The sequence below is a fragment of the Schistocerca gregaria genome, chromosome 3 (genome assembly GCF_023897955.1).
Source record: "Schistocerca gregaria isolate iqSchGreg1 chromosome 3, iqSchGreg1.2, whole genome shotgun sequence".
Taxonomy (NCBI): domain Eukaryota; kingdom Metazoa; phylum Arthropoda; class Insecta; order Orthoptera; family Acrididae; genus Schistocerca; species Schistocerca gregaria.
The window spans coordinates 629081144-629108143 of record NC_064922.1 but is presented as its reverse complement, the minus strand read 5'-3'; the positions used below and the strand labels follow the sequence as shown (position 1 = coordinate 629108143).

The following is a 27000-nucleotide window of genomic DNA, read 5'->3' as shown; positions in this document are numbered from 1 at the left end:
GTATCATGTCTGTTGCACTCTCTCACCTACTTCATGATAATACGAAACAAGCTGCCCTTCTTTGTACTTTTTCGATGTCATCCGTCAGTCCCATCTGATACAGGTCCCACATCACACAACAATACTCGAGAGTGTGGCGGACAAGCATGGTGTAAGCAGTCTCTTTAGTAGACCTGTTGCACCTTCCTAAGTGTTCTGCCCATGAATCACAGTCTTTGGTTGGCTCTACCCACAACATTATCTATGTGATCATTCCAATTTAAGTTATTTGTAATTGTAATCCCTAAGTATTTAGTTGAATTTGCAGCCTTCAGATTTGTGTGACTTGTCGCATAATTGAAATTTAGTGGATTGCTTTTAGTACTCATGTGAATAACTTCACACTTTTCTTTATTCAGGGACAATTGCCACTTTTTGCATCATACAGACATCTTATCTCCATACAGACATCTTATCTAAATCATTTTGCAATCCGTTTTGGTCATCTGATGACTTTACAAGATGGTAAATGACAGCATCATCTGCAAACAATCTAAGATAGCTGCTGAGATTGCCTCCTATGTTGTTAATATAGATCAGGAACAATAGAGTGCCTTTAACATTTCCGTGGCGAATGCTGGATATTATTTCTGTTTTACTTGTCGGACTTTCCATCTATTACTACGAACTGTGACATTTCTGATGGGAAGTCATGAATCCAGTCGCACAACTGAGGCAATATTCCAAAGGCACGCAGTTTGGTTATAAGACACTTGTGAGGAATGGTGCCAAAATCCTTCTGGAAATCTAAAAATATGGGATCAATTTGACATCCCCTGTTGATAGCACTCAATACTTTATAAGTATAACGAGCTAGTTGTGTTTCGCAAGAATGATATTTTCTGAATCTGTGCTGGCTATGTTTCAATAAATCATTTTCTTCGAGGTACATCATAATGTACAAATACAGATATGTTCCAAAACCCTACTTCAAATTGATGTTAGTGTTATGGGCCTATACTTCAAAGGATTACTCCTACTTCCCTTTTTGGCTATTGGTGTGACTTGAGCAATTTTCCAGTCTTTAGGTACGGCTCTTTCTGTGAGCGAGCAGTTGTATATAATTGCTAAATGTGGAGCTATTGTATCAGCATACTATGAGAGGAACCTGACTGCAATACAATCTGGTTCAGAGGCCTTGCCTTTATTAAGTGATATAAGCTGCCTTGTGACACCAAGAATATCTATTTCTGTTTTTCTCATCTTGGCAGTAGTTCTTGATTTGAATTCAGGAATATTTACTTTGTCTTCTTTGGTGAAAGAGTTTCGGAAAAACATGTTTAATAACTGTGCTTTAGTGGCACTATCATCAGTGACTTCATCGTTGTTATCGCGCAGTGAAGGTATTGATTGCATCTTGCCACTGATGTGCTTTATGTATGAACAGAATCTCTTTGGGTTTTCTGCCAGATTTTGAGGCAGAGTTTCGTTGTGGAAATTATGGAAAGCATCTCACATTGAAGTATGAATTGTATTTTGAACTTCTGCAAAACTTTGTCAGTCTTGAGAATTTTGCATTCTTTTAAATTTGGCTTACTTTTTTCACTGCTTCTGCAACAGCAGTCTGACCCGTTTTGTGTACCATGGGGGATCAGCACCATCACTTATTAATTTATGTGGTATATATCTCTCAATTGTTGTTGATACTATCTCTTTGAAATCATTCCACAACTTTTCTGTGCTTACATGATCAAATTGGAAGGAATGCAGACTGTCTCTTAAAAAGGCATTAAGAGCATTTTTATGAGCTTATTTAAATACATATACTTTTTCTTTGTTTTTTATTGTTGTAGGAGTTACAGTATTCAGCCTAGCAGCTACTGCCGTATGGTCACTAATCCCTGTATTTGCCACGATCCTATTTGTTCAGGATTATTTGTTGCTAAGAGGTCAAGTATGCTTGTGCAACCATTTTCAAGTGGGATCATGAACTAATTGCTCAAAATAATTTTATGAGAAAGCATTCTGTACAATTTTGGATGACGTTTTATTCCTGCCACCAGCTTTCAACTTATAATTTTTCCAGTATATTGAGGGTAGATTAAAGTCACCACCAACTGTAATTGTATGAGTGTTGAACCTATTTGAAATGAGACCAAATCAATAGTTTAGTCCAACTGTCAAGTATAACCTCTACCCATATTATTTTGAAGGAACTGTGTACTTCAATTTCGCTATAAGGCAAATTACTTCTGACAGCAATAAATACTCACCACCAATTGTATTTAATCTATCCTTTCTGAACACTGTTAGATAGTTAGAAAAAATGTCTGCTGAGCTTATTTCTGGCTTTAGCCAGCTTTCTGTACCTATAGCTATTTGAGCTTCACTGCTTCTATTAGGGCTTAGAGCTCTGGTTCTATCACGTGGAACCCGGAAACCCACTACCCAATGGGGTTAGTCAAGTAATCTACAGCCTACACAGTCACAGAACTGCCTTAGCCTCTGATTCAGACCCTCCACTCGGCTCTGCACCAAAGGACCACAGTCAGTTCTATCAACAATGCTGCACATGGTGAGCTCCACCTTAATCTCACAAGCAACACTGACAGTCTTTACCATTTCCACTAACCATCCAAAATCAGAGAGAATCTCCTCTGATCCAAAGCGACATACGTCACTGGTACCGACATGAGCCACCACCTGCAGTTGGCTGCACCCTGTACCCTTCATGGCATTCGGAAGCAGCCTTTTCACATCCGGAATGATCCCCCTCCCTGGTATGCACACGGAGAGCACAATGGCTTCCTTCTCCTCCTTGTCAGCCATGTTCCTAAGGGGCTCCATTACAAGCCTAATGTTGGAGCTCCCAAATCCCAGCAAAACCCACCCTCTGCGAGCGCCCAGACCTTGCAGGTCAAGAACCTTCCTCTGGAACAGGGTGGACGACTGCATCTGGCTCAAAGACATCGTCAGCCGCAGGTAATGCCCGAAACCTGATCGTCAAATGAACCAGGGAGGCCCTATCGTCGGCCCCTAGGAAAGTTTTTCGCCTGCCAGACTTTGGAATGATCTCCCACTCAACCACGAGTGAGGGGTCAACCTCAGTAGAGGCAGTACCTGGGGCGGCCACAGCAGTGGACCAAACGGGGACATGTGGGACATGCTCAACGTCTCTTGTATCCCCGTGTCTGACACCCTACAGTGATGCCCTTTGGCAGCAGCTTCAAGCTGTGTGATATAAGCCAACAAAGCCTGGAGCTGTGAGCAAAACATAGCCTGGAGCTGTGAGCAAAGGATTGCCAACTCGGGTCGCGTCTGTACACAGTAATCACAGTTCCTATCCATTGCTGCAGTCGCTCCCATTTGAAGCCTAAAAATATACAACAAACAAACAGTGTACTAGGGCTTATTAGCAGCAAGAATTCGAAGTGCTCTCTCACTAATGGTCTTAATCATACTGGGCTACACTAACCAAAACAAACAAAAGCCTGTACAATCCGAGGGTCAATAGCAATGGTAGTATGGTTCACTACACTGTTAGTAAAATAAAAGCTTGTGCATACTAACCACTCAAACATGCAAGAAATTACAAAAATAGTCTAGTAACTTCACAGCTATCTGTAAATGAATAAGTTGCTCCTGCTGGAAGCTTGTAAAAACATACAACAAGTGAATGGAGTATTTGCCTTCTTAGCAGCAGGAACATGAGGTGCTCTGTCACTGACAGTCTTCATTAAGTTTCATCATGTAAAACTAAATTTCAAAAGCATGTCTAACTGTTAATTGATCTAAAGAGCTTCTGGGACTTTCAACCATCATACTTTTGCATATTGGAGTTTATTTTTATTTGTAATATAATATTAATGAACACTATTGTCATTTTCAAATTGCAATTTGTTGTCAAAAACTTCAAAAGAGCATAAATGTATTCTGGTCACTTACATACTTGTGTACAGGAAAACCTGAGAATTCACAATGCATATTAGCTTTGATATATATGACTGTTAGTTGCTGGTTGTAGAATTGTGTGAAAATATTGTTTCCTGTGATCGGAATGATTAGAAATCTGTCACAGCAGCTAGCATTTTCATATGAACCATATGTGCAGCACACATTTCTGTAATTAGTGGCTGACAAAAATGTGTAACATGATGTTAGCAAATCAGGTTTTTATCAAAATTATTTGTTTCACACTCATCTTTGCAACTTTTAAAAATGTATGGTTATTTTAAATCTAGTAATGAAAGTTCTGGCAGAATATAAATACCTTAGGCAAGCGCACACACACACACACACACACACACACACACACACACACACACACACACACACACACACAAGTGCACAAGCGCGCATGCACGCTCACAAGCAAGCATGCACCAGTGCCCCTACATTGTGCCAGCTGGAGACACAATGGCAGGATTGCACCTCAGTGGCTAAACTAGGTTGTTGGTGTAGAGATTGTGCCAGGTGTGGTGGCAGGTAGAGAAGCAGGAGGTAAGAAAAGGTGAGGATAGTGAAGGTAGTAGCTCGGAATAGTTTACTGGCTGGGGTGGCAGGGAGGAGTGGAAGATGTGTGGCCCAGGAATATGGTACACAGGTAGATGAGCATGTGGGTTACGGTGCATGATGAATGTGACTTGAGACGTGGATTGGGAGAGGGTGATGTGACAAGAGGCCATTGGGGGTTGGGCATAGGAACAGTAACTCCACAGTGATAACTGTTAACCTACTTCCCCACACTGCCTACCCAACAGTTTCCCATTCCTCTGCCCTATCACCCCATACCAGTCCACATCTCCAAGTCACCTCCATTATGCACTGGTTACCCTCTGCTCTGCTCTGCCTAGCCCATGCACCTGCCACTCCTCCCTCCCACATTCCTCAGCAAACCTTCTGACACCCTCCAAGCTGCTAGCTACTCATCCCCAATCCCTCTTTCTGCCCCCTGCCTGTCTCCCCTACCCACCCCACCCAACACAACCCTCACCTTACTCCAGTCCACCTGCTGAAATGCAGTCATAGCATTGAGTGTCAAGCCTGCACTATTTATGGCCACAGGTGTGTGTGTGTGTGTGTGTGTGTGTGTGTGTGTGTGTGCGTGTGTGTGTGTGTGTGTGTGTGTGAGAGAGAGAGAGAGAGAGAGAGAGAGAGAGAGAGAGAGAGAGAGTGAGTGAGTGACACGACACTTCTGCTATTTCGTGAGATGTCTCCTTTATTCCTAAAGTATTTATATTTATTTTAACACACACTTTCCATGTTTTCATTTAAAACATTGTTATCAGTATTTTTTGTTGGGTTTTTGTTTACACCTAGAAATTTTGTCTGCATGCACATTTTCCAGGTCCTCCTGTGGTTGAAACTGGTGTTTTTGGACTAATTTCCTTTTGACTTATAGCAATACACCTCTATTGATGCAAACCACAACAAAATACTGTATAGCAACTATGTACACTAATTAACACAAATAAGCAGTTTTGCTAACGCATATATTGCCCTCAGAATACCGTATTGTAGAATTTGTGAAAAGCCCTATCCTGCCCATTACATTAAATAATAGTCAGTTTATAGAATATTAGTCAATAATTTAATGAAAATTTGTCATTTCTTCACTCTTTATGTGCCTGGTGCATGCAATTGTAATGTATGTATAAACAAATTTTGAGATGCACATAATTTTACATTAATTGTAATAGTTTCAGATATTAAATATTTGATTTAGCGATTTTGTTTTCAGTTGTTGAAGTGCAGAAGTAATTATCTTTAATGTTTCCAATAAATTAATGGCTGAAATACAACAAGAACAAACATAAGTTTTCACATACATATCCTCAGTAACCATTTTCATTTATTGAAATCCAGTCACTATCCCACAGTCTTAAAACCTGATCAGCTTTGAGCATTAGCACCCTCTGTATTTGTTTGTACTTAGCACTTTTCTGTCTGAAACAGTACATTTATGCTACTGTGGATACAAGGTCACCACCATTGTTATTGACTGTGATTTTGTGGTCTAAACATGTAATTCACAAAAGCAACATTTTTATTAGAAGTGCTGAACTCACCATAATTTAATTATTGTTTTTCGAAGCTTAATATTCCCCTTTTTAGGTTTGAATAACTATCTACATAGTCATCTTGATGTTCAACAGACAGTACTTTCACATTTAATAGTTTCACTAGAGGTTAGACTTAGCACTGCCATCCGTATACACACATCAAAAAAAAGTTTTGCATCACCTCTGTTCCAAGAGTTCCGGAATCTGTACAGAAAATTGGAATAGAGATCAACATAAACATCATTTCCATCCTTTTTATTGCTCATGAAAAGCACACATTGCATGTTGTACCACCATACTGTGAGATCTTCAGAGGTGGTGATCCAGACTGCTGTACACACCGATACATCTAATACCCAGTAGCATGTTCTCTTGCATTGATGCATGCCAGCATTCATTATGGTATACTGTCCACAAGTTAATCATGGCACTGTTGGTCCAGATTGTCCCAATGCTCAACGGCAATTCACAGTAGATCCCTCAAAGTGGTTGGTGAGTCATGTGTCCATAAATAGGGTCATGTCGTCCATGAACAGCCCTTTTCAGTCTATCCCAGGCATGTTCAAAATGGTTCTTGTCTGGAGAACATGCTGGCCACTCTAGTCAACTGACGTCATTATCCTGAAGGAAGTCATTCACAATATGTGCATGATGGAGGTGCGAATTGTTGTCCATGAAGACGAATGCCACTGCAATATGCTGCTGATATGGTGGCACTATCAGTCGGAGGATGACTTTCATGTATCATACAGCCATTACAGCTCCTTCTATGACCACCAACGGTATATGTCAGCCCCACATAATGTCACTCCAAACTATCAGGGAACCTCCACCTTGATACTCGCTGGACAGTGTGTCTAAGGCGTTCAACCTGACTTGGTTTCCTCCAAACATGTCTCTGATGATTGTGTGGTTGAAGGCGTATGCGACACTCATTGGTGAAGAGAACATGATGCCAATCCTAAGTGGTCCATTTGGCATGTTGCTGGATCCATTTGTACCACACTGCATAGTGTCGTGGTTGCAAAGATGGACCTCGCCATGGATGTTGGGAGTGAAGTTGCGCATCATGCAGCCTATTGCGTACAGTTTGTGTCATAACATGACATCGTGTGGCTGCACGAAAAGCATTATTCAACATGGTGGCATTGCTGTCAGGATTCCTCTGAGCTATAATCTGTAGGTAGCTGTCATCCACTGCAGTAGTAGCCCTTGGGTGGCCTGAGCGAGTCATGTTGTCGACAGTTTCTGTCTTTCTATATCTCCTCCACGTCGGAACAACATTCCTTTGGTTCACTCCGAGATGCCTGTACACTTCCTTTGATGAGAGCGCTTCCTGGCACAAAGTAACAATGTGGACATGATCAAACTGCAGTATTGACCGTCTGAGCATGGTTGAGCTACTGACAAAATGAGCCGTGTATCTTCTTCCTGGTAGAATGACTGGAACTGATCAGCTGTCGGACCCCCTCCATCTAATAGGCACTGCTCACTCATAGTTGTTTGCATCTCTGGGTGGGTTTAGCGACATCTATTAACAGTCAAAGGGACTGTGTCTATGATACAATATCCACAGTCAGTGTCTACTTTCAGGAGTTCTGGGAACCAGGATGATGCAAAACTTTTTTTGATGTGTGTTTACAGAATAAATAGCCCAGCCAGGAACCTTCTCATGGCTGTGTGACTTTTGTGCAGGTGTTTTGAACAGCAAACTATAGAGACATTGTCACAGAGAATGGACAACATTGTTTTGAAGGATGATTAGCAGTGGGGTTTTTAATTTTGAAATCAGTAGATATTTAAATGGCTGTATATATTTAATAATTTATGGTTATTTAATAAGACAAAACTCTTTCATCTCATGTAAGTAATCATGTATCCAAACAATACTTAGACATGTTGACCTGCAATATTAATACACATGCTTCACATTAATTTCTTTTTTCACTCTATTAATGTGCTTTTGATGGAATTAATTGTGAAAATACCTTTAGTAGGCCTACACTGTGATACTGCCTTTATACACATTTGTGATTCTCAGATTTTATCTTGTAGGTTTAGTTATATGCTTGTGTCTTTTTTACTTTTTAATTTCATCTGCTTGCAAATTTTATCCTTGAGACTAATAAGTTTAATGACATTTTATTTTGATAATTTGTATGGAAGACTAACATATATTTCATTGACGATACAAGAGATCTGTTTCAAAAGTACTGGTTCGTACATTGTACAGAATAAATAGGCCAACCAGGAACCTTCTCATGGCTGTGTGACTTTTGTGCAGGTGTTTGGAACAGCAACTTATAGAGACATTGTCACAGAAAATGGGCAACATTGTTTTGAAGGATGATTAGCACCAGGGATTTTAATTGTGAAATCAGTAGACAGTTAAATGGCTGTATATATTTAATAATTTCTGATTATTTAATAAGACAAAACTCGCAGTCCATGGGTAATCATTTTTATAGCTATAATGATAATGGATGGAAACAGAGAACACATAGAAAAAGACAGCCAGTCAGCTTTAGCTGACTGGTGGATATGCCATGGACATATATAGCAGATCATAAAATTACATTAGGTTTCTAGCTATCAGTATTTTTCTTGATTATACGCACACTCTGATGCACACATTTGCAACCTAAGTGTTACTGTGGCTCAGGACATGTGTGTTTGGATGTATGCGTGTGGAAGTGTGTTGGTAAATTAGATAAACTCTGATGGTGGGAACAAACTTGTAAAACAATTTATTCCATTCTGTTACATCTGCCAGTTAAAGAAAGATGCTAATTCACTACAACTGTAATATTTATTACATGTTTAACTATGTAAATTGCTAATAATGCCAACTATTTATCACTGTTTTAGTAATGAAACAGAATGTGGACCAGTGTTGGGAAAAGTGACACATGGATATTACTAACAAATGTAATAATTATCAAAGTTACAGTAAATTTCTACTGAACTTCACTCAGCAGATATTTGAGAGTGGAATATGTTTTCTTTTTTTTTTCCTGTAACACAGACGTCACACATTTCTGATCATTGTATCCTGTTATAAATGGTACCACAATAAACAATCAAAATATGTAACAGGAATTAGAAAAGACTCTACATATGTTGAGAATGTAACATAGACATTCTTAAATTTTTAATACTACATCTAAAATAACAAGATGTTGCATATTAGACTTCATTTATATGAAAGAAAAAGCAATCTGGGCAACTACATTTGTGTTTCGATTACCAGTTTGTGCATATGATAAACAAATTATCTTCAGATCTAATACTAATACTGCAAAGTGCAGTTTGTAGATGGCTGAGACTAATGTTTTAGTTGTTTTAGTTAATATGTGGAATTTGTAGAGAGTAAAGCCTTTTTAATAATTTTACACTCATTTAGAGCAAAAAAGGCACATATTTATTTCTTGTGGTTATCCTGTGTTATATGCTACAGAGAAATAATTATCTCCATAGTCAAGAAACTGAGGTGAAATGATAGGTTTTAGAAAGAGGCATCACCTAATATTGGTCTGTTTTAGTCTCTGTATCTGCACAGCTATTTTATTTTAGGTGATGTTTATTTTATTTTGACCAGATGATCCAGTATCAGGTGGAGATGGGCTTCAGAAAAAGATGTCACGTGATTCTGATGGTGGTAAGTATAAATTGATTTTCTCTAAGCATTTCCCATTTTGAAGTGTGTAACAAAGCTAATTTTTTAATCCTTTTCCAAATACTACCTTTGTTTTAACCTGTATATACAGGGATATCTCTCTGAGTTGTTGTAAAGACATTGTGTTCACATGGAGATCTTGAAGTCATCTCAGCATACTAAATGGTCAATAATATTTTTGGGTTGCAGCTCATGATTGTTTACTCCTAAGCATGATATTTCAACTAAGCACCCTTGAGTCTTCTTCAGGTGATTCAGTGAAGACTCACACCAGCTTTTGTTTTGCACTATTTATTAGTACACAGTGTGCATGTTGCGCACACATCAGAAATACCATACCAAGGTTATCCATATTACCCGGCAATACAGGCCCAGCTATCAGTGGTGGAAGCATCAAACATAGCTGCCTGGTGTACTACCTCTTGGTGTGGCCTTTGTTGTATTTATTTATCTAAAATAGTACTGACTGCTATGGATACTGGAGATGTCAACTACATTGAAATTCTACACAGCTTTCACATAAGTGAGTCCTTAACTTGATGCTTGAATTAGATACCCATTATAATTCCAAATCTATTACTGTACTAGCACTCTGTCTGTACATTTAAATGAACTACCACTAGATAGGAAATGGAACACAAAGCGTAACATTCCAAATCTATTTAGTCATTGCCTTAGTAGATGCTGTGGCACTGTATATTTGACTATAATGATATTTGAAACAGCAATGTATGCTTCATGGTTTTTATGTTCTCAGGCAGTTTGCTAAAAAGCTTTAAACTCATGTCAAATTATGGTATCTTTGCTGAGAGTGTTTAGTAGAATTGACAGAATTTTGTGCATTATCATAATTCTTGCCTATCATAATGTGACACTGTAAACAAGAGAAGCTGGTGGATGTCTTATAGCATCTTAATTTAATTCATTATAATACCCACTTCACAGTGGACTAGAATTGTTCTTTACATACATAAATGATCTGACAGGCAGAGTGAGTAACGACCTGCAACTGTTTGCTGACAATGCTGTGTTGTGTGGGAAAGTGAGCTTAAGTGACTGTAGGAGGCTATAAGCTGACTTAAACAAAATTTCTATTTGGTATGATGAATGGCCGTTTGTTCTAAATGCAGAAAAATGTAAGTTAATTGACATGAGTAGGAGAACAATCCTATACAGCATATTAGTGTGATGCTTAACACAAAACATTGATTAGATATCCAGGCTTAATGTTGCAAAGCAATATGAAATATAATGAGCACATCAGGATGGTAATAGAGAAGGCAAATCATCAACTTCAGTTCATTGCAAGAATTTTAGGAAAGTGTAGCTCATGTATAAAGGAAACTGTGTATATAACACTAGTGTGATTCATTCTTAAGTATTTCTTGAGTGTTTTGGCCCTACATCAGGTTGGTTTAAAGGAAGACATCTAAGAAATTCAGAGACAGTGTGCTAGATTTTTCACTAGTAAGTTTGATCAACATGCAGGTATTATTGGCAAGCTTTGTGGACTGAAATGGGAATCCCTGGAGGGAAGATGACACTCTTTTCATGAGGTGTAATTGCAGAAATTTAGAGAACCAGCATTTGGAGCTGACTACAAAACAGTTCTCTTACCACTGGAGTACGTCTCATGTAAGGACCACAAAGATAAGATTAAAGAAATTAACATTTGTACAGGGGCATAAACACAGTTGTTTTTCCCTCACTCCATTTGCGAGTGGAGCAGGAAATCAAATTACTAGTACTGGTACAAGGTACCCTCTGCCATGCACCATAAGATGGCTTGCAGAGTGTGTATGTAGATGTGGATATAGATGTAGATAAAATGCATGGCTGTTCATAGTTCCCCATTGTTTTAGCAGATGGAAGAATTACAACTCTACTGAACATGCAGTGGTGCAGCTTGTAAGCCATGTAACTGTAATGTGACAATAGATGGTTTTTACTCATCTCCGTTTCATAATATGTTAATTGTATATTGCTTTTATCTATTGAAAATGTTGTGTTTTAAGGAAGCTATAAAAGATACTGATTTGAAATTTATGTGACAATCTCATATTTATATATAACTTTATCATATGAAGTTTCAGTGACAATGGTTCATGGGAATCAAAATGAAATCACTGTCTGTCATATGATTTAATTTCTCACCACATGCTCATGTGCTGCAGTATGTCATATGACAAATTGCATATCAAATGAACTACTCGCATTCAGCTCTATCCATATAGCATCTGCTCTGGCACAAACTGTCTGTTAGACTGAACTACCCATTGCTGCACTACACATACTCACACAGTATTACGTAGTTTTCAAGTTCTCGCTAACTGAAAACCGTAGGTAGGTATAAAACACTTGTGCATAGAGTGTTTATAAATCAGATAATTTGACTAAATATTGCATTTGGCAGGTTGATAAGGAAACTGTCAATCAAATGCAAAAACTATACATTAGATATAACTAAAGCATGGCAACAAAATCCATATTTTTCCTCTAATTTTTGACCAATGTGTTGTCTAAGATGGCGAGAATACTCCTGGAATTTAAAGTTAAAGTAATTGTTCATCCTTCACCAAACATTGAAAACATTATAGTTCTGATAAAAGATTACTTACTACTTTGGATGAGTGGAGTTTGTATAAAATAAACTGTCTTAACATGTGGCTCGTATGTCATTGTCTTCTCTTAATGTCCTGTTAATGGTTGATTGGTGTTATGAATTAATTTTAAATAGCTTTTCACAATGCCATCAAAGTAGAATTTAAAGTTCATGTACATTTATTCTCATTTTTCTTTTGACAATGATCAGCTGTTATCACCAAGACTATGACAAGTCTAAGTAACACAAACAGTTGGCAATAACACGTTGTTCACAGACAGTAAGTGTTTTTAAAATACTGAATGTTAAACACTGACTGATTATATGCACATTACTCAATGACTTCCTAACGCAGAATAACTAATTACAGATATTTTATTGCATTGGACGTTGATTGCACCTCTTTAAACATGTGTGTAATACTGTTTTCACAAAATTATGAAATGTTGAGTTATTCCATTCTTAAAGTAAAATAAAACAAGAAAAGTAGAATATATGTACAGTGCTCAGACAAAAATATGGAAACACCAGAAGAAATGCATGCTTCAACATAAATGCAGATGCTACCCAAGCCTCCTGGTTGCACTGTTGTATTTCACCGCCTGTAGCTCCTATGCAAGACTCAAATAAGTTGCAAGTGTCAGTCATGATCCAAACAGTGTTCTGTGTAGATGTGAGCATATTATGTCAGAGTGAAGTGAATTTGAACATGGGCAAATTGTTGGTGCTTGTATTCTGGTTTCATAACCGAGGTGTTTGGTGTTCAGGACACACCCTATCAAAAATTTACACCACATGCAGGGAACATGGAAAAAAATCACCCACTAAGGTGCAATGCAGCAAAAGTGTTTGTTGACTGATCCTAACAGGTGGTGATTGAAGAGAACTGTGACAAGAAATAAGGGGACTCCAGCTGAAAAAGTCACTGCAGGACTAAATGTTGCACTCGTGAAACATGTCTGCATTAAAACAACACACAGGGAGCACCAAAAGCAGGGAATTGCAGAGTGGGCTAGAGTTCCAAAACCATTTATCAATAATGCGAATGCCTGTAACAGGAAAACCTGGTGCCTAAACAATACAATCTGGACTGTGGAACAGTAGAGGAAAGTGATTCGGTTGGGCGATTGTTGTTGTATACTATTTACAACTTTTGGCTCAGTTTATGTCCCTAGAGTGAAATGTGGTGGAGGTTCAGTGAAGATTTGGCCAGCCAACTTGTGGAATTGCATGGGCCCCATAGGTACTCTGCTACCGTATATCATATTACTGTCATGGAATATGTGACTGTTTTGGCTTATTAGGTTTATCCCTTGGTACACAGTTTGTCCACCAATGATGATACTGTGTTACAAGATGACAGGACCCCAGTTCATACAGCTTGCATCAACCAAGACTGGTTTTTTGAATATGAGGATGAATTGTTGCATCTCTCCTAGCTACCACAGTCACCAGATCTCAATATTATTGAGCCTTTGTGGTGTACTTTGCAGATTGCTGTCCACTTCCATCATTGTTACCTGAATGAAGCTGTTTTGAATGCCAATAGGCATGGCAATTCATTGTGTTTTTGGTGTTTTCATATTTTTGTCCACCTTCTGTGAAGTAATTTCTACTAACAGTTGATTAAATGTCCTCAAAATGCTATAAATAATAGGTTCTACTTTATATAGCACAAGTTAGGGTGTGCTATAAATTGTAGGTTCTATTGCATGTTGATTAAGTTTGGGTGTGCTCTGTGATTCAAAACAGCACCCCAAGAATCTCAAATTCTCTAACTGAAGTATGAGGGCTGTTGAAAAACTAAGTTCTGTCTGTCGTATGTAGTACTGGGGATACATCAGTAGTATCAACATAATCTGACAGTGCTGTGGAAAAGTTATTGAACTGTTATTTGTGCTTTAACCATAAATCAAAATGCCCATTATTATTAAAAGTACTGTTGCTTATGAATGTTGTGCTGTCATTTTTTTCTGTGCATAAAAACCTGAAGACTATAAATATTCATAGTGAATTTCACGTAGTTTATAGGAAGTGCATTATTGCCATAAGGAAATGGTGCCATTTGTTTTGGTAACATTAAATGAAACAAGTGGTTGCCGTCTGTTGTAAAAATATTATGGACAGAGTTGTATGAAGGTGTAAGTGCTAAAATTCAAATTTTGTGTATGATGTGTCCCAAAGCATCTGACTGATGACCACAATATGAAGAAGGTGGGAGCTGCATCTTTGTCTTTGATGTGGTGCAGTGGAGAAGGAGATGAATCCCTGACTCACATTGTGGCAGTGGATGAAACATTATTAGCACACATCAGTGTGGAGACAAGAAAACCAATCAGTGGAGTGGGGACACACTAACTCACGACAAGCCTGTAAGGTACACCGAACATTTTTTGCATGAAAACTAATGACAACTGTTTTTGGAGCAGAAAGAGAGGACACATTGTTGATTGTATGGAATGAAGCACTATAATTATTTCAATAAATTAGTTGAGGCGTTCACCCGAAGTGTAAATAGTTGTGAAAACATATTTTACCTCTTAGTGAGACTGAATACTGTAACATCCAAACCTACAAAAAACAAATACAAAATATATGTACTTAAAGAGACTGATGAAAATTTGCTTGACACCTTCCTATGAGGTAGTCTCCACTTCTTCCAGACTGACTGTGTATGTGTAGAGCAGATGTGTTTAAATTCAAAGAAATAGTATCAACAGCAGTTGAGAAATATATGAAACTTAAATTAATAAGAGATGGGACTGATCCCCCTTGGTACACAAAACAGATCAGAACAGTGTTGCAGGAGCAACAGTAAAAGCATGCCAAATTTAGAAGAATGCTAATCCTCCAGGATTGGTGAAGTTTTACGGAAGCTCGAAACTTAGCATGAACTTCTATGTGAGATGCTTTTAATAGTTTCCACAACGAAACTCTTGTCTTGATATCTGATAGAAAACCCAGAGATATTCTGGTTGTATGTGAAGTACACACAATCAGTACCCTAACTGCATGATAAGAGTGTGATGTTACTGATGACAGTGCCACTAAAGCAGAGTTGCTAAATGCAGTTTTCCAAAATTCCTCTACCAAAAAAGGAAAGAAATATGCTAGAATTTGCATCAAGAACAACTGCAAACATCAGTAATACAAAAGTGGATATCTTTGGCCTAGTGAAGGAGTTTAAGTCACTTAATAAAGGTAAGATCTCCAGTCCATATTGTATACCAATCAGGTTTCTTTCAATGTTAATACAACAAACTTAGCAACTATATATAACTGCTCACGCATCAAAAGATCTGTGCCTAAAGACTGGAAAATTGTATAAGTCACACCAATACCCAAGAAAGAAAGTAGGAATAATGCACTGAATTACAGATCGATACCACTAGCATTTATTTGCAGTAGGAACTTGGAACATACGTGTACTGTGCTCAAACATTATGAATTACCTCAAAGAAAATAATTTATGACAAATAGCAAGCAAGAATTCAGATAATATAGTTCTTGCAAAACACAACCAGCTCTTTATTCTCACAAAATGATGAGTGCTATTGACAGGGGCTGTCATATTGATTACAATTTTTAGATTTCCAGAAGGCATTTGACACCATTCCTCACAAGCAACTTTTAATCAAATTGTGTGCCTGTGGAGTATCATCTCAGATGTGTAGCTTGACTCATGATTTCATGTCACAAACTTCATAGTTTGTAATAACTAATGGAAAGTCATCGAGTAAAACAGGAGTAATATCTGGCATTCCTCAAGGAAGTGTTATAGGCTCTCTGTTGTTCCTGATCTACATAAACGATTTAGGAGGCAATCTGAGCAGCCAACTCACTTTGTTTGCAGTTAATACTTTCATTTACTTCCTTGTAAAATCATCAGATTATCAAAACCAATTGCAAAATGATTTAGACAGGATATTTGTATCACTCAAAAAGTGGCAATTGACTCTAAATAATGAAAGTATGAAGTCATCCACATGAGTATTAAAGGAAATCCACAAAGTTTTAGTTACTCAATAAATCACACATATCTAAATGCTGACAGTTCAACTAAATACTTAGGGATTACAATTATGAGTAACATAATTTGCAACAATCACAATGTTGTGGGGAATGGAAACCAAAGACTGTGATCAAATGGCAAAACACTTAGAAGATGCAACAGGTCCACTAAAGAGACTGTTTGATAATTATTGACTGGTATTCAGGAGATCTTACTTATATTAGTGAACTGTGATATTTCATTACTGTGGACCTGTTTTCTAAGATTTAAAAGAGCTGATTTTTAAAAAAAATTAGCTGTGTTACATTTTTGTTTGTTAATAAGCAATATTGTTGTTTTGTACAAGACAGCTAGGTCATGAATGCTGTGCCCAAGTTTAACTAAGTTGACTGGAAGTTTGAGTGTTATTGTTATTTCTTCTGCTCTGCCTAAATTTTTTGGCTCTGTCCGCATTTCTTTGATGTGGCAAAGGAATCAAAGTGTCTCAGTAGATACTCATCCCATTTGTTATCTGACCCTTCCACATGATAGATTCTATTTAATCTCTCCTCAGCCAGTTTAATTTTAAGAGAACTGATGTTACTGTTATTCAGATCTTGTTTCTTTTCATAAGTTTTTTGTTACTTTTTAGGAGCTGCATTTCTGTCTCCCATCTGTTGTGGAAAACAATCTGAGTAATGAAAATCTTTCTTACTATACTTAACAGTGTGTTCAGAAATTTGGTTGATTATTTTAGTAGAACTAAAAGCCAAAACCTTAGTGTTCAAGGAAATTGCATTTCTAAGACTATATCAACCCATTTTATCTATAAGTTTCATGTTAGCTATGTTGTAGGAGTTATCATCAATGTTAAGGTCTCCAAGTACATTAAAGTTATTGACACCAGTCTTGGTGGTCTATATATTCCTAGTACATTATCTATTCCTACATTAACTCCATGCTCTTCCAGCTGAATTTCATACCACTCACGCGTAACACTCCTTCCTCACTATATTGTTCAATAATTATAAGTTTCTTAAATTAAATATGTTCACTTACAAAGATTGCCACACCATCACCCTTGGGCTGCTTCCTATGATTACTTTTTGCAAATACATAAAAATCTACTATGTATTGGCTAATTTCATTACATTTGGTCCCTTGATACTAACAAATGTGGCAAGCGCTCATTTACTGATATCTGTAGTGCATCTGCGAGTTTATTTCTAAGGCACTTATAATTATGTGCCTCATCATAAGTAGTGCAGTGTTTTTTCTCTGTTTATACATCTGTGGTAATTACAGAATTCTGTGGAAGTAGGGCAGTGGGATTGCATTAAGTACACAGAATTCATATGTTGTTTGCCTGGTTGATCACTGCTGTAATGTGTTGTCATCCCCCCACCCACAACCCCACCCCACACCCCAAAAAAAAGAAGATTAATTTACACTTTCTGCTTATATGTAGTCCATGCTGGTTGTGTTCAAGTTGGTCAATTTGCTAACATGCATCTTCTGAGATTCCTTTTACATTTATATACCTACTCCACAAGCCATCATATTGTTCATGTCAGAGGGAACCTTGCACTACTGCTAGTCATTTCCTTCCTATTCCACTCACAAATAGAGACAGAGAAAAAAAACTTCCTATACTCTTCTGTATGAACCTTAATGTCTTTTACATTTGTGGCCCTTATGCAAAAAGTACATTGGTGGCAACAGAATCTTTCTGCAGCCACCTTCAAATGCCAGTTGTCTAAATTTTCCCAATAGTGTTCTGTGAAAAGAATGTCATCTTCCCTCAGAGATTCCCATTTTGATTCATGAAGCATCTCCATAATATTTGTGTGTTGACAAAACCTACTGAAATAAAATCTAGCAGCCCGCCTCATAGTTGCTACAATATCCTCCTTTAATCTAACCTAGTGAGAATTCCAAACACATAAGCAGTACTCAAGAATGGGTTGCCCAGGTGTTCTAAATGAGACCTCCTTTACAAGTGAACCACTATTTCTAAAATTTTCCCAATAAACCAAAGTTGATCATTCTCCTTTCCTACTACTCCCTTTACATGCTCATTCTATTTCATATCACTGAATATTTCACTTCGTTTTTGTGGCACTGAATTGTGAGTCAGTAGTTCCATATTAACACGAGACCACTCTGGAAGGTCATATTACATTTGTTATAACAACATTGGTGTGATGTAATTGTGGTGATAACTTCCTGTAACTTTATAGTGCTGACTTGTTTTCAGATTTCATTTTTGTTTACATCATTGTGCCCCCTATAATCGCCATACAGTTGTCTTTGTTCAGTTTGTTTATTTCTGTGGTTAAATTTTCCACCACAGAATTGACTTTAGCTTCAGGTTGACCATGCAAGCAAAGAGTGTCCTGAGGTATATTTTCACAAAGTTAAACAGAGAGGCTTTTTCAGTGACTACCAGTATAAATTAGGAGGCTTTTGTGTTTTTGACAGTTTTTTTATTTCCATTCAGAGCTTTGTTGGGCATCTTGTTGTGTATTGCTTTATCTTTGCCAGGAGATATTTTGCACCCTGAATCTTGGGCTGGGTGCTTAGATAACACAGGTGAAGGACCAATGTTTGTGTATTCTGCTTGCTTGCAGGTGCTCTTTTGTAAAATGCACTTTTTCTGTAATGACTGGATGCTTTTAGTATCAATGTCATGGAATTTACTGGTGAAAATGTTTCATGTATGTCTCTTATTGTCCTTATTGCTACCTGTAAGTATTGCACTCCTCTCTGCAGGTGATCTGTGATACTGGTTTGCAATCTCTTTACTGAAAAACAGCAGATTTGGTGTTAATTTAGAATTATGCTCACAATATTTCCAATCCATTGCTGGTTTTTTGTTTCCTCTCACAGAAGGCTCTACTTTACCATATTAAAAATGAAACTTTTTCAGAATGAGATTTTCACTTTGCAGCGGAGTGTGCACTGATATGAAACTTCCTGGCAGAGTATAACTGTGTACCCGACCGAGACTCGAACTCGGGACCTGTGCCTTACATGGGCAAGTGCTGGTATTATTAACTGAAGCACGACTCACGCCCGGTACTCACAGCTTTACTTCTGCCAGTATCTCGTCTCCTACCTTCCAAACTTTACAGAAGCTCTCCTGCAAACTTTGTAGAACTAGCACTTCTGAAAGAAAGGATGCGGTGGAGACATGGCTTAGCCACAGCCTGGAGGATGTTTCCAGAATGAGATTTTCACTCTGCGTGAAAGGCAAAGGTCCCGAGTTCGAGTCTCGGTTGGGCACACAGTTTTAATCTGCCAGGAAGTTTCATGAAACTTTTTATTATAATGGTTCCAAGGAATCTCAGTTTTCACAGTTTTGATGCATTCCTTACATAGTCCTTCTTCTACAGTAGTACTTTTGCGAAATGCTGTGGACACTGTAGTGCACTATTTCTGTTTCCTGTTGCAGCAGTGTATCATATTTTCGTTTAGTCCTAGAATGTCATTCGACAAGTCACTGTGGACCTCCTCTGTTTCTAAGTTTCAAAGCTCAATTCATAGTCATCACATTTATTCCATACTTACATTTGCCGTTTGGAATTTTTATTAGTGCATTGCTAATGGTATAATGTGAACATAATAACATTATAACACATAACATTTTATGCACGTGACCATTTTTGTTATGCTCTTTTTGCTCAAGCAGATATCACTGTTAATTTTTTAAGCGTAATCATAACATAATATGGTCACTGCACTTGAGAAATTACTTATATGGTTTATAGTTTCTGGATTTGTTATTTCCACCATCTTCATTATTATATTATCTGCAATACACACTGTTTCACCATATATATAGACTCTCTTGTGTTTCAGACACTTCTCACCAGAATCATTAATTACTAAACTAATATACTTGGCAAAGTAACTGACAGTTGGTTGACGGAAAGTTTATGCCAGACCTTGATACTGACTCTTGGCCCAAACACTATCACATGCAGCTTCAATTTGTATCTCGATGTGTTTGAGAGTATCTTGTCAACTGGGACAAGCATATCACCTCTATTACCCATTACCCTATCTTTCAAACATAGTCTTAAATTTCCCCAGGGAATCTCATTGCCATCAATTTTTGATCTTAACAAGTTTTGTGTACAAAAAATTATGGGATCTTTACTGTGTTTTAAGAGTGCTTCCAACTCTGCTACTTTATTGTGAATACATCGGCAATTAATCATATAGGAGTTTGATATTCACAATTGAGGAGAAGGAGGTGGGGTGGGGGAATTTCTTTGGATCTTACATTAATAATTCAGAATCTTCTACAGCTTTCATTACCTAGACTGGATAGCTTATCATCTGACCTAAAGGGCCATTTGCACACCAAACAGTGAACCTCTCAAATAAAAGTACACCTGACACATATAGGGGAAACCTAAAGTTCTCAACCTCATGGCGCATGTTTAGGAAGTTAAAATTTGGCTTGTCAAGCTACTAGTTAATACCTTTCTCTAAACCAGGAGGCTACAATCAATTCTAGAATCAATGCTGCAGATTGTCAGCTTCTTTGAAATTCTGTAACCAAGGCTAGAATTAATTGCATATCTAGGTATTCAAATGAGTTGTCATTCCTGCTTTCTGCCTAATATTGTGCATAAAATGGAATCAAGAACCATCTGATAAAACCTCAGAGATCACAAGGTCAATCTTTTCAGCAGTATGTGCCAGTTGCTGGAATGCACAAACCAATCATTTCTATCTGTTTCTGTGGTTTCCCTAACGGCACCATTATTTGCTGTATGTTTCTACTGCTGACAATTTATAAACCCCTAACCTCCAGCATTTGCCTCCCATTGACACGGGACACATTAGGTTTCCCAAAAGGTATAATGTGTCTCGTTGGCTCAATTACAGTTTCAGTGAAAGACAGTAACTCAAAATTGTTGGATAGGGGGATGGATGTAATAGTTTGAGTTCTCTCTTGTTCCCATCTCCTCTGTAAGTGAGCATGCAAGGTGTTGTAGCAGTTATCACACTGGGCTTGCTTTCAGGAGGACAATGATTCAAATCTGCTTCCAGTCATGCAGATCTAGGTTTCTGTTGATTCCTAAATCACTCCAGACAAATGCTGGGATCATTCCTTTGAAATGGTAGGGCTGACATCTGTCTCCACTCTTGACAAATTCTGAGCTTGTTCTCCATCTCTGATGATATCCATGTCAGTGACTAATTAAATCCAGTCCTCCTTTTTCCCCCTGTACAGGAACTCTAGAACTACCACAGACATACCACTCATAATCAGGTGGATGAGTGGAGACATACCCTGTACTTCCTGTAGTGAATGTAGTATCCACCAGAAAGGATAGTCCTTGAGGTATCTTTGGTATGTTTGGTATGTATATTGGTGGTATTCCTTAACACACCTGTCTTCAGCAAATTAAAATCATATGACAGCATTCAGGGCAATTTCCAACTGTTTGCACACAGCAATTACTAATTCCAATGCCCAAGAACAGCATTCATAGTGTCTGTATTATGGCTGGTGCAATGTTGTACAGATCAGTAAACAAATAACTTTATATGAAATCTGCTGATTCTCTTTAGATTTCTGAATCTGTTGTGCTACATGCATTACAGGTAAAACCTAATGAGGAGATTCTTTTATGACAAGGGGAAAACCTGGAATAAATTTATTGATTCCCTGTACCTACTTAGAACTTCCCCCCCCCCCCTCCTCCTCCTCCTCCCTTCCCCTTAACACTATGGTCTCTTAGAAACAGTGGAAATGGATTTATTATAATTGCAGACAATTTGCACTCCTGTTGAATGGGAAAGAAACAGGATATGATAGTTACACTACAGTAACAGAAACTCAAAAATATTGATTTACAAATACTATGAAATTTGTTATGTATGGCACTCATAATTTCTGTAACTCATAACTTATAAAGATTCTCAAGTATATATGTTTATTCACCTAGATATTTACTGAGATTTGGGGTGAGTGGTGTTTTTGAATGACACTACTACTGCCAAAATTGTATGAGGAGAAAAACAGATTCCAACTGACGCTACAGCATGAAATTCATTTTTCATGGCACTTAGTATTCTAAAGTACACAAAAAAGGGCTAATCAAAAATTATCTGACCTTGTTTTTAATTGTTGGAACCAACAATGGTATCTAGGCATGCACACACTCTATATTTTTATATCACACAGATGATTGAGTGATATAACCACTTCAAAGATGGCCACTCATCAGTGAAGTGTGAAGCATGTTCGGGTAAGCTTTTGATATCCGCAAATGAAGTTGTTATTCATCATGTAAGGACACTGGCAATGCAGGATAGACAAATCGTGATCAGGGAACATACAGACAAGGTTAAAATTAGTATTGCATCCATTCATTTCATTTTAACACAACATTTGGAACTCAGGAGGATTCAGCAAAATTTTTGCCAAAGTTGCTAACAACTGAGTAAAACAATTTTTGTTTGGAGATCACACAAGACATGCTGGATACTATGAACAGTAATCACAACTTTCTTACACACTGCTCACTGTTGGTGAGTCCTGGGTTTATTGTTACGACCCAAAAACAAGTTCCAGCCATCTCAGTGGAAGCATCCATTATCCTTGAGACCCAGAAAAGTGAGGCAGCTTTGCAGCAATTTGAGAATCTTGCTGACTGTCTTTTATGACTGGAATGGTGTGGTCCATCATGAGTTCACCCCAGAAGCTACTTATGTCAATAAGGAGTACTTTGAAGTACCAAGAGGTAGTGCATCACCTTCTTGAAGCAGTTAGTCACAAACAGCAAGTCTTGTGTTCTGCTCATCATTCTCAATTAATTCGGAACTTTTTGCCACAAACAAAACATGGCTGAGATTTGTCAGCCACCCTATTCCCCCTACCGGGCACAAAGTGACTTCTGGCTTTTCCCTAAACTGTAAAAAGAATGGAAGGGACAAGATTGCTGAATAGGGAAGACATTATACAGAATTTGATGGAGCAGCTGTGCGCCATACCAAAAGCAGCCTTCCAGGGAGCTTTTAGCAGTGGCAGCAGCATTAAAAGACATGTGTAGAAGCTGACTAGGACTACTCTGAAAGTGACTAGTATCAAAAAATTGTATTTCAATAAAGGTTGATTTCATAAATAAAAGTCAGATAAATCTGAACAGCTGTTGTGTAACATGACACTCTAATGAATTTTGATATAATCAACATGAGAAGTATGTTTAAATTCTAAGCAAATTTGTCAGACACATGTGATTTTATTCAGATATAAAGGAACTACTGGAAGTCAGCTTAATACATGCACTAATAGAAAAAATTGTCACACCAAAAAATAATTAATGAGAGCAGGAATACATTTTTGTAAGTAACATATTTTATTGATTAACATTGAAAGATTATAGATTAATATAAATATGAGATAAGCCATTGAAAATGTAAAATGCTGGTACATTAATAACCGGTGTTGCCACCTGAGTGTTGCATGCAAACACGCATGCATTTGTTGTCCAGGTGCCGGATGTCAGTTTGTGTGATGGAGTTCCATGCCTGCTGTTGCATGTGGTCAGTTTATATAGGGATGGTCAGTGCCGTTTGTGGATGACACTGGAGTTGTCGTCTGATAATGACCCACATTTGCTCAATTGGAGACAGATCTGCTGATGGAGCAGGCCAAGACAACATATCAACACTCTGCAGAGTATGTTGGGTTAAAACACCGGTGTGTGAGTGATCATTATTCCTCTAGAAAACACATTCTGAAAAGCTGTTCATGAATGACAGCACAGCAGGTCGAATCACCAGACTGATGTACAAATTTGCTGTCAGGTTGCATGGGATAACCATGAGAGTGTGGCTATTGTGTTACAAAATCGCACCACTGGCCATAACTCCAGATGTAAGTCCAATCTGTTGAGCACACAGGCAGGCTGTTTGCAGGCCCTTTACTGGCCTCCTCCTAACCAATACACAGCCACCATTGACGGAGAGGCAGAAGCAGTTTTCATCTGAAAACACAACAGACCTCCACCCTGCCCCCAATGAGCCCTCACTTGTCATCACTGACATTGCAGATGGTGATGTTTTGCGGTCAGTGGAATGCACACTGTAGGGCATCTGACTTGGGGCTGTTCTTAAAATTTGTAACAGTTTGTTGTGTCATTGTGGTGCCAACTGCTGCCCAAATTGTTGCTGCAGATGCAGTACGATACACCAGAGACTTATGCCAAACATGATGGTCTTCACTCTTGGTAGTGCCACATGGCCATCCAGAGCATGGCCTTCTTGTGACCGAACATTCACATGACATCAGCTGCCAGCAGGCATGTACAGTTGCTACATTACTTCCAAAGCTATCTGCAATATCACAGAAGGAACATCCAGCTTCTCATAGCCCTATTACATGTACGCATTCAAACTCAGTGAGGTGCTGATAATGTTGTCTTTGTTGCCTGAAAGGCATTCTTGACTAACATCAACTCACCATGTCCAGTCTCAAAAGTAACTAAAGCTCATGACCATTACAGCATGTATTTAAAGTAACCTGATTTGCATGCTAACAGTGGTGCTACTAATTCAAGTATTTCTTGATTGGTGTGAAATCTTCTTTCAGATGTAGAAACATTCCTGCTAACTTTCGTTTATGTTGCACTACTTCTCCTTGGTGTTTTGATTTTTTTCCATCATTGTAGAAATGTATAAATAAACGTGTAACTTCCATGGATTTTACACATACCTGGTTTTGTGTCGCCTTCTACACTAGCAGACTGAAGATGAGCCCTGTATTGTCAGTGAATCCCACTAAAAACAGTGGGAATTGTGGGAGACAACAAAAGAAATCACCCACTTGAGGTGGATAACAAAAGCTCATTTTTTTCCTACATTGCGCATAAAAATCTCTCTCATTGTGTTGACCTGTAGACTTGATTGCTAGCATTCTTTCTTTCAGTACTGTCTACTGCACAGTCTTCTGGGGCATTGCAATTACAGTTAAGAAAATCATTTGTTTTAAGATTTTTGTGTTATGTTGACAACATTGCATAAGCCTCTTGATGGACCGAATCGTTCTTACACTTACATGCCAGTATATATACTTTCTGGTGATATTTGTGGTTAATAACAAGAGCAAATTTATGATTAAGTGCAAGTGACATCCACAATACTAAAAGTAACAATAATAAACATATAGACTATTCATCACTATCTAGGCGATTAATTGACAATATTTTCCTGGACAGAGCAGGAGCAGCTCTGTATCACTGTAAAGCAAATAGTCAATGGACTGTCAGAGCATGATGGTTAACTGCTTACAGTAAATGACATTAAGCTGTGTCATAAAACTAAGCATTCCTGTAAATCTTACAGACCAGGATATACTGATAGGCTAGAAATCTTCAAAGTTTTCTTGCAGCAGATTGCCTGGAGCCCTGTATGTATGGAAAAGAATGTTAATGATGAATTTATACAGAAAAATAATAAAAGCACTTAAGAAACAAACAGTCCACAGGTGCTCAATGAAAAACCTGGGGATCAGAATTTCCTGTAGATTGTACTGTAATTTTTTAAAAAGAGATAAAAAAATCCAAAACTATGTATATCACATCTGAAACTGACAACTCAAACAACATAGCCGAAACCATTTGGCTAGCTATTAAAAGGGAGAGTGATGAAAAATTGGAATATATGTCTGATATAGAAAGATATGGGAAAAAAAAAAACAAAAAAAAAAAAAAAAAAAAAATTGCAGAGGAAATTGCTGATATCTTCAGTAGACATTTCTTAACAGCTGCTGAGAAAATTGGCTGTAATGGCTGAATAGTGATGCATAAGCACATTTGCATAAAGCTGGCAGTGCCAGAGTTGTTCAAATGCATGCAATTCCTTTCATAATTAGTGAGATCAAACAGATAAATGACGAACATGAAAGCAAAAATTTCTTCCCAGGATGATAATATTTCAACACTGCTATTTAGGCCCATGGCACACTTTTAATGAAACCCTAATTCAAGGTATTACCTCACTTAGATTAAAATATGCTGTGTGAAATCACTTTTCAAAACAGGTGAAAAAAATGATATATCAAACTACCTCCCCATAAACCTGCTAACAAATTTCTCCAAGGTCCTAGAGAAATGGATGTTCAGTGGAACTGCACAACGCTTGGTGCTGGGCCCCTTACTCTTTCCTTTATTTATAAATGACCTCCCACACTGTACACTTCAGTGAGCTAGTTCTTCCTCTTTGCTGATGATATTTCTCTCTTAATAGATAAAACAGCAGGAAAAAACCTAAAACCCTCTGCTGATGGTGCTTTTATTGATTTTCTCAAATAGTTTAACTGTAATGGACTCTCCTTCAGTGTTAATAAAACTCATTATATACAATTTCATTTGACAAATAAAAAGTGTAATGGACAATGTATACAGAAAGTGGACTCTGCTAAGTGTATCATCTACACATAAGGATGCCATTAGAGCTGCTTACTTTTGGTATTTCCATGCATTGTTGTCTTATGGTATCATCTTCTGGGGTAACAAGCACATGGCAAAAAAACTTCCATTGCTCGGAAGAGAGCTGTTTGCATCATAAATGCTGTGCATCAGAGACACTTACGCAGGAAGCTGTTCCCGAAAAATCGGGTTCTTATAACAACATCTCTGTATATCTTCTCCCTTGTATGTTACATTAA

At 37.9% G+C, this 27000-nt stretch overlaps 1 protein-coding gene across 2 annotated transcripts in view; it reads left to right on the top strand.

The window, feature by feature from the left end:
* The window catches only part of LOC126354186 (probable Na(+)/H(+) antiporter nhx-9), an 898754-nt gene that overhangs the window by 850195 nt on the left and 21559 nt on the right, over positions 1 to 27000 (top strand). For both annotated transcript variants that reach the window (XM_050003636.1, XM_050003637.1), the window contains one exon: positions 9640 to 9699. In XM_050003636.1, the coding sequence (XP_049859593.1) occupies positions 9640 to 9699 (60 nt within the window). The remainder of the gene's footprint in view (positions 1 to 9639; positions 9700 to 27000) is intronic.